Source organism: Ixodes scapularis, unplaced genomic scaffold, assembly GCF_016920785.2.
Source record: "Ixodes scapularis isolate PalLabHiFi unplaced genomic scaffold, ASM1692078v2 PGA_scaffold4__175_contigs__length_147842914, whole genome shotgun sequence".
Classification (NCBI taxonomy): Eukaryota; Metazoa; Arthropoda; class Arachnida; order Ixodida; family Ixodidae; genus Ixodes; species Ixodes scapularis.
In genome coordinates, this window is record NW_024609879.1 from 143920075 (window position 1) to 143929238 (window position 9164).

General features: G+C 54.0%; 1 protein-coding gene across 1 annotated transcript; it reads left to right on the plus strand.

Annotated features, from left to right (window-relative positions):
• The first annotated feature begins 237 nt into the window (after nucleotides 1-237).
• Nucleotides 238-1678, plus strand: LOC115330045 (translation initiation factor IF-2-like). Its single transcript, XM_042293730.1, has 2 exons — nucleotides 238-295; nucleotides 531-1678. The coding sequence occupies exons 1-2, from the start codon at nucleotides 238-240 to the stop codon at nucleotides 1676-1678; spliced, it is 1206 nt and encodes a 401-aa protein (XP_042149664.1).
• The last annotated feature ends 7486 nt before the right edge of the window (nucleotides 1679-9164 follow it).

Consider the following 9164-nt stretch of genomic DNA (forward strand, 5'->3'; position numbering starts at 1 on the left):
TCAAGCAAATCGGGGACCATGAGGAAATCGGCGGAGCCGAGTACGACGGCGAGAGACAAGTCCGGTTTTTAAGCCTCTTACGACCTCTTAGGACCAGCTCCGCAGCATCGCATCCGGTCTTAAGACGTCGCAAGAGGCTGTGGCATTCTCGCTCACCGCTTGCCCGGAGATTAGGGTCCAAGTTATGATGGAGACATCTTTATTCTTCGAGCCTGGTGTTCGGTGGCTTGCGCCGCCATGGCTGATCTGTCCTGTCTCCCCGTCACGCGCCTCGCGCCCCGTGCTTTGGCCCCGCGCTCGTTTCTCGCGCGCCGTCCGGATCGTCGCTGAAGTTCTCAATGTCCAAAATCGACACAACTCCCCCCCCCCCCCCCCCCCCCCCCCTTTTCTGGATTGCTCATGCTCCACAAACTCCCCAGGCAGTTCATTACTCCAGACGTCTGCACCAATCCTTCTACGTGGGGCAGAGCACCTCAAGAAAATTATTAACTTCATGTAGCCGATAACTGGGTCCTCATTTTCAAATTAAGAAGACGTGAGAATAACAAAGTATCTGTCTGCTTTCCAACCGGTCTCTCCCCTCCAAGTCGTCGTCAACACCCGTGCAGCCGCCCTCAAGCTTCGTGAGGCCGGCAGCGTCTCCATCGCCAACCAGTCAGTCCCCATCGTGCCGACGGGTCCGCAGGTGACGAATGTGACTTGCCTCTTCCTGCCGACGTTTGTGCGCAACGACCAGCTCGTCCAAGCCCTGGCCCCGTACGGCAAAGTCATCGACGTCTCCTACGCAACCTACCACCGAACGGCGACTGTGAAAACAGGAACCCGCTTCATCCGCATGGAGATGAAGGAGGCTAACCCCCTGCCCAACTTCCTGCGCGTCGCCGGACATCGTGCAACTTTTGACTACCGCGGCCTGAAGCGCGTATGCCGACGCTGCAGGCAGGAGGGCCACGTCTGGGCACAGTGTACGACGGGCTACTGCGACCGCTGCGGTGTCTTCGGGCACCCAACCGAGGGCTGCACTGCCAACTGTGGACGCTGCGGTGGGACCCACGCGACTGTGGACTGCACCGCCAAGAGAAGCTACTCCTCCATGGTCACCGGAAACTACGCCACCGATTTCCCGGCCCTGGACCCAGGAAACGCGACCCGTCCCATCGCCCCCGAAGCTCCGGCCGTACCAACCGTCTCCGCCGTCGCCCCTCCGTCACCACCTGACGCCGCAGCCGCGGCCGCACCACCGCCTCTTCCGTCGCCGCCCCCACCCGCCCCACCTGAGCCAAGCCCGACCGGCTCGGGGGTGACTTCAGCCGAAGCGACGGACTCTGCCCGAACCGCCGCGGTTATTGTCGGCGACACCGCCTATGCAGCGTGGAGCCAAGCGTCGGGTGATGGCGAGGTGTCCAGCGACAGCGACCACCTCGTCATCGACGAGAACCCCGCTCCAGGTGGCCCCGCAGAGACACCGACCGACAGTATGGATACGACCACAACTGAAACACCGGAGTCCGACTCGAACCGACTAACGGACGAGGACTCCAAGCGTCCCCTCAGGAGCAGCGGTTCCTGCTCAACTGACAGTGGGGGCCCACGAGCCGCGTGCCCCAAGAAACCGCGAAAGTCCTCCCCCCCGCGTCGGCACCCCTCTCCAGCATCGTCCGACAGCTCCACGTTTTAAGCAACACGCCGGCGTCCCTATCCCCCCCCTTTTTACTTTATACTGGCCACACTTCGCATATTATCCCTGAATGTGCGGGGCTTTCGAAACCCAGCGAAGCAAACTGAAGTGATGCATTTCGCGAGGATGCAGAACTGCGATCTTCTGTGCTTGCAAGACACCAACTTTGCCCGCTTCCGTGACGTTGCGGATTTCGAAGCCCGGTTTTCTGTGACTGCTTTTTTTTCTTACGCGCCGCGCCGCGCGACGGGCGTGGGCGTGGTTGTCTGCAATCGCAGTCTGCTGCGCAATGCCACTTATCTTTTTGATACGGAGGGAAGGACTCTTCGTTTGGACTTTTTCTTCGGTGAACGAAAATTTCGCCTCGTCACTGTCTACGCACCAACTGTATCGACCTTCCAGCACGAGTACTTCCGCAGCCTGGACGTGCATCTACTCGACGCGGGCCCGTGCTTTTTGGTCGGCGACTTCAATTGCGTTCTGGACTCTAACGCCGACGTTCGGGGTCCTGGTCAGGGTCGCTCAACCTGGTCCGCCCGTGAACTTCGGCGGCTTGTGAGGCACTTCGACCTCGTAGACGGATGGTCCTTACTGCATGGATCCACCCACCAGTCGACGTGGAACAGAGGGGCTTCCGGAAGTCGCATAGACCGGTTGTACTTGCCTCGTACGCTATCTGCCGCGCTACAGACCTGTACTGCGGTGGACTTCCCGTCGTGCCCAGAAGAGATTTCCGATCACCGTCCGCTACTTATCAAGTTCTGCTTCGACTCTGCCGTCGCACGCTCCCCACGTCCGTGGCGTCTGGATTCCAGGATCCTCCACGACGAGACCACGCGCCGCACGCTAGGCAACCTGGTCAAGGAGTCGCTAGTGGGCGTGCGCCCAGAGCCGGCGTCTTGGGACCGCCTAAAAGGTCAATGGCAAAGCTTCAGCACTCTGATGGGACGGCACCTCCGCGAACGGCATCGAGGGCTTCTACAAGACACTATCCTCCGAATCCGTATCGTCCGCCGAGGGGGCGCCTTGACCCCCTTCATGAGGGCGTACCTCGACCAGCTGCAGAGACGCTACGAACGATACCTTCGGTGGGACTCCACTGCGGCTACTGTCTTGCAGGCTCAGGGGAGCCCGTCGGTCCACCCGGAGGTACTGCGCTACACCCATCGCACAAGCCTACAAGCCTTTGAAAGACAGCAGACGCCCTCCGCATCGGGGTCGCCCGGCCACCTTGACGATGGTCGCTTCGCAGCCCACTTCCGATCGCTGGCCCAGTCGGACGCGCCGGTTGATCGCTATTCGGTGTCCTCGCACCCTCTCCTCAGCGGCCTCCCCAAGATCTCCGCCGAGGATGACGCGGGCCTGCGGCGGCCCCCGTCCGCGACCGAGCTGTGGAACGTTTTGAAGCGGATGAAGAACGGCTCTGCACCAGGACCGGACGGTCTCCCAGCGGAGTTCTATCGCACGTTCTGGCACATTCTCGGTAACTTCTTTACCGCTGTCGTGCGGGTCTACTTTGAAGACCTCCTCCTACCGTCATCCTTTCGGCTGGGACGGATCGTACTCATCCCCAAGGAGGGTGGTGACCATGCCGACCCCGGGGCATGGCGCCCGATAACGTTGTTAAACAGTGACTACAAGCTCCTCGCGGCGACCCTAGCCTCGCGTCTGCAAACTTTCCTACCGGAGCTGGTAAACCCCCGACAGACGTGCTCGGTGTCGGGCCGCAGCATACATACTTTGACGACTCTCACTCGCGACATCCTGGAGTTCACACGCTCCCGACGGGCGAACGGGCTTCTCGTGTCGTTGGACCAAGCCAAGGCGTTCGACCGCGTCGAGCACCAATACCTGCTCGGTGTTCTCGACGGGTTTGGCTTCTCCTCCGAGAGTGCTGAGCTGTTCGCAGCCTTGTACAGTGACTTGCGGAGTGACTTGTTCCTGAATGGCTCCTTAGTGGCACGCTTTCCGGTAACGCGAGGAGTTCGGCAGGGGTGCCCGCTGTCCCCGGTACTTTTCGTCCTCAGCTTAGAGCCCTTCCTGGTTGGAGTCGACAGGCACCCCAGCATAAGCGGACTTGCTCTACCTGGGTCCGGTGAGCTTCGCGTCTCGGCGTATGCGGACGACGTGACCCTCTACCTGCGCGACGAAGACAGCCTGGTGAAGGCCCTCCGACTCTTCGACGAGTACGCGTGCCTCTCCGGCGCACGGTTGAACCCCGAAAAAAGCAAATCTCTCTGTATCGGGGCTCCCCCCACGTGTCCGCCATCTCTGCCGCGAGCCCAGTCCGTTACCATTCTTGGAATCTCGTACGACGCCTCCGGCGTGGCTCCGGAGACCTGGGCCAACCTGCGTCAAGAGATCATAGAGAAGGCCGCTGAGGCTGGCCATTACGACTTCCCCATGGCTGTGCGGCGGTACCTTGTTCAGACGGTTTTCTGCGGAAGGTTGTGGCATGTGGCCCGCGTAGCCCTCCCGCCGCGCCCCTTCATCTTCCAAGTGCGCTCGGCGTTGTTTACCTTCTTCTGGAACAACCGCACAGAACTCGTGAGGCGCTCCCGCTTATGCCTCCCCCGCTGTGAAGGAGGGTGGAGCGTTCCGTGCATCGAGCTGGCAGCGCCCATACTGGCCCTGAAGACAACCCTGGCAATCCTTGACGACCACGACAACCCAGCACGGCCACTCACGCTCTACTTCCTCGGCGCCAATAACCGTCTTTTGGGAGACTCTCTTCCGAGCCCTCTTCGGCCCCGAGCGGAGACGACCCCTGCATTTTACAGGTCTACCGCGGATCTCTTCGACAAGCTCAGCGTCCACGTGTCACGAGAGGAGATACTCGAGGCCCCGGCGTCTAGGCTTGTTGAACGCCTAGTGGTGGCAGACCAACCCCCGCCGCCGCCGGGCACGGTGCAGCCGTACCCGTGGCTGGCACTGACGTCGTCCACGCTGCCGGACCACGTGCGCGACTTTGAATGGTTAAAGGGTTGGGGTGTCCTCCCAACAAAAGACAGGCTTTTCCGCTGGGGAGTGGTACGGGACGCACAGTGCGTCAATTGTGGTGCAATAGAAACAAACGCGCACGTCGTGAGAGAGTGTGTACCGGCGAGGGACCTATGGCGCATAATACAGCGCTCGTTTCGAGGTCTCGGGGTGGACGTATACGTCACACAAGGCCGTTGCCCGCGGGGCGCCTTTGCGCTGCTACTAGTGGCAATATGTGAGTGGGTGCTGTGGCGAAACCGTTGTGTCGCGACGGCCCAGCGACAACGACGCCGCGCGTTGTGGCCGCTGTTGTGGGACATCCGAAAAGAACTCACCGCCTACCTGGACGACCAGCGGTTCTCCCTTGGCGAACAAGAGTTCCTCCGCCGGTGGTCGTGCCGCTACCTTTGTGTGGCGAGGGGTCGCGTCATGATCAACTTTTTACTGTTTAACGGGCCTTAAACTCTAGTTGATACTACAGACCAGTCCCCCGCGAGACCGTTGAATATGTTTGTTGCGAGCAGCGAGCGTGCATTTTTGTGGAATAAAATTTTCTGAACAGCTGAAGGACCACCGTTTCCATAACTCCTCGAGTGCGGGCCGGGGCACTTAGGAGAATTGTAGACAATAAAAATATATAAAGTGCTGATTTCAGGCTTTTGTACTTTTGAAATGCCTGGCCAGATATGGAATTTCCTTACTGAGCCAGATCTGGGATTTCCATATCTAGCCAGGGGTATCAGGCTATATCTGGCAGATATACCATATCAGGTTATATGTGGCCAATTTTTGATATGGCCATATCTGAAATCTTCAGATCTGGCCAGATATAAATTTTTTGTAAGGGACAGCACGTGTAATATGTGCGATAAGCCTCTTGCGCTGTAGCTTTGAACAAACCGTAGCGCCCTCATTTTGGGTAGTACAAGCTCACCTGATTGAGCCTCGCACTACTTATGGCGCGTTGGTCGAGCTTTTTTAATTCTGTGTGATGCTGAAGAACGAAAAAACACCTTTGGACGCCAGAAATTGGCCTGACTCAACGTTACAAGAAAATCGAAAATGCCAAATTCATGACACCACTGCTAGGGCACGCGTCTCTTATAGGCCCGTAGTTCTCAAGTTTGGAGCAGCGCTCCAGGCGAGCAAAATAAAATATTTGGCTCGCGCTTGCGTCATTACGCTTTCCCACTACAGTTTTTAGCTCCGTACCATTATGAGTGCCAGCGTAGCAGAGGCTACAAGAGCGAGTCCCGAGCTTTCAGTCTCCCTGCCAAGCACGTGCACTCACGCAGCACGAGCATCGTTCGGGGGAACGTGCGTTGCAAGTAGCTTTGGCTTCGCTATCATGTAAAGTGAAACACACGTGCTCGCGGAAGCATGAAAGAAAGCAATGCAAATATTAAAGCTGAAAAGAATGTTTAATTGGACGCTGCAACCGCGAGCTGCATATTTTTTTTTATTTTTTTTTAAGTTTTGTCATTGCGCATTTACAGATGCTGACAGATGTTTGTATTCGAACGTGGCACGTGCAAAATCGAACGTTACAGAGCCACCTGGATGTTGCAGCCATCATAACATGGTCGCGTCTTGCGAACGCACTCGCGCCCCCTGCTCCAGAGCAACGCGTCTATATCTGGGTGGTGACGTCAGAACACCTGTGTCGCGACGCTTTCATTTTGTTTTAATTTTCATGTCTACTTTGGAACGCTTGAAACGGCATCTCTTGGCTCGCTCTTAGTGTGCGTTCGAATTTTTGTTGTTTCTTTGTATTTGCATCGCGACCTCGCGCTCCGGACCGGAGCAGAAAGGCTTCTGCATGCGTGACAGTTTGAGACGCTAGAATTTGTACTACCCAAAACAAGTCCTAACAAGTCCCTTTTTGGCAGCACCCCCTGGGCAACGCAGGAGGCTGCCCTCGTAGGAGTATTTAGCTTTTTTTTTTGGCCACCTCAGACACCATACATTAAATGCACTCTGAATTTATCCGTGGGATCATGGTAAGCTTACTTTCCTTCTGTTGGCAGGGGTGCAGAAAAAATTGAGGTTCTGCCTCATGCCTTTCGCTGTGAGGGCTTATAAAGTCGGAAGTATACTCCGCGACAACTTTTCTTGGCAATGCAGTGGAAGGTACATGCCCGCGTCCCCTCTACCTAGTTATATCAGCCATAGCTCGACAAAGTCACAAGTCAAATTTGTCGCTTGTTGTTTATACAGCAGGAGGTTAGTCTGCCAGAACATGGCGACATTGTTACCGACTGTAGATAAGCAATGTAGCCAGTACAATACGACTGCTATCCCCACTCCCGCCCGTTTGGATTTGGATAAGCATCGTACGGGCGTGCGGTCGTGTATCAGTACTGCGTGGTGCACGGTAAAGACCCCAGGCTAGCCACAGCTTGAATCATTTCTTTAAATATAAGAGTAAAAGAAGAGGAAGAGGAAGCCCTAGACAAACCAGAGATGAGAATAAGCCCAGTGGGAGTAATCTTTCTTTGTGTGAGTGAACTTTTCAAGTGTGCCTGTTCTTGTGCACTGTGAAGAGTAAACAGGAGGCTTTTCATTAGGAATAATCCACGGAGGTCATTCGTTTGGATGTATAAAGTCCCACTGCCCAGACAATATGAAAAGACATAGCGTTCGCGGCAGACAACGACGAGGAAATCCTCGGCGAGCGCGCCGTAAGCATACATGATCGAAGCATGCTTAGTTCATGCATGTTTCAGACATGCCAGCTTTTATATGACCCGTCTGAGAGGACAATCATACGATGAAGAAACACGACTTACACTGTCTATTGTATCGAGGTGTGGAGTTAAGGGGGTCATGAAACGATTTTCGTACTTCTTCCTCCTCAGCTTTAATCCTCAACTCAAATGCGAATTGTGAAATCACGTGGTCGTGACATTCGTTCGGCACCGGTGCGATGACTCCTAGCTTCCACCGTGCTTTTTATGCACACCATATAACTTTTCATTCCCCAGTGACAATAAGTTGCGTCAGGGCACTTATTGGCCACGAACGCGAATCCAAATATTCGTCGACGGATTGATTGTTGACGAGCGCATACGTCCGAGTGACGCAGTTCTCGTGTCCAATGCGTGAGCTGGGCTCTGCTGACGTCAGTTTGGCGCCGGTGACGCGCTTTTGGAACCGCGGATGTATCATAGTGAAAAGGCGGAGAGCTTTCGAAGGCAAGAAGGTACAAAATAGTCCGCTATATTTTCAAATGTTCGTACCGAAAAGCTGGCTTTTGACTTTCTAGCCTCTTTCTTTTGGCCAACTAAACGATATGCGATTAGTAAAGTCCCAATTTAAAGTCATTCATCCCAATCCCAAAATTCGGTTCATGGCCCCTTTAAGCTATGGCGCATTACAAGAGAAATTTCATGGTCATAAAAGTTCTTCCCCCACGTCCTTTTCGAAACCTCATTAATTTTCTTATCATGACATTCACCGTAAAATTACCTCGTAAATAGTTAAAAAAGAGAAAGAAACATGACCTGGAGTTTGGCTCGTCGTCTTCCAATAACAAACACATTTCCTGCCGGGAACGTAGGTCAGCGGCTGTTTTTTTCCGTCTCATTCGGTCGGGAGCCAGCTGCGGATCTCATTTTCGAAATGCGCACGCATTTAACGATATACCCACGTCAGGAGATTCAACTTTTATCTTCGTTTTCTTTTTTTTTTTTTTTTTTTTGTTTCTTTCGCATCGCAGCGCAGGCAGCTTCCGGTTGTTTACGAAGTACCACCGAAAGCCCGTCCTTAAGCTAATTAACAGAACGCCGGTACCAAGGTCACAAACAGGATCAAAAACACGTAAACATGCCAAGGTGTGTGTCCTCCTTGGTGTGTGCGTGCGTGTGTACGTGTGTTTGTGTTTACCTGTGTATGCTTGTGCATGTGCGTCTTCGTGTGTACATCTGTGTGTTTGCGCGTGGGTGTACTTGTGTGTATGTGTAGGTGTTTGTGAGGGTACCCCTAACAAAAATGATTTCAGACTTTCTGATGAAAATGTGTTGACTTCTTGTGGACTCTGGTTACTTCCTTCTGGCTTTGACTTTCTGTTGACATTGTCAACAGAAAGTCAACATACCTCTTGAAGACTCCGTGGTGAAAATTTCTGTTGACTTCCTGTAGACATATTTATCAGAAAGGCTGCAGACTCTCTGCTGCCTGCATGTTGAAAAAGAAATGTTGACTTCTTGCAACTCAGTTCAACATAAAATCTGCAGACTTTCTGGTGCTTCCATGTTAAGTCTTTTTGTTGACTTCCTGCAGCCATACTTATCAGAAAGGCTGCAGACTCTCTGCTGCCTGTATGTTGAAAAATATATGTTGACTTCTTGCAACCCAGTTCAACATAAAGTCGGCAGACATTCTGATGCTTCCATGTTAAGTCTATTTGTTGACCTCCTGCAGCCATACTTATCAGAAAGGCTGCAGACTCTCTGCTGCCTGTATGTTGAAAAATATATGTTGACTTTTTGCAGCCCATTTGCCT

What these genes read in the sequence shown, in the direction of transcription:
- LOC115330045 (XM_042293730.1), top strand. Translation starts at nt 238, where the DNA reads ATGGCTGATCTGTCCTGTCTCCCCGTCACGCGCCTCGCGCCCCGTGCT. An exon ending in GCCCCGTGCTTTGGCCCCGC is followed by an intron (nt 296 to 530) that starts GCTCGTTTCTCG and finishes TTTCAAATTAAG; the next exon opens with AAGACGTGAGAATAACAAAG.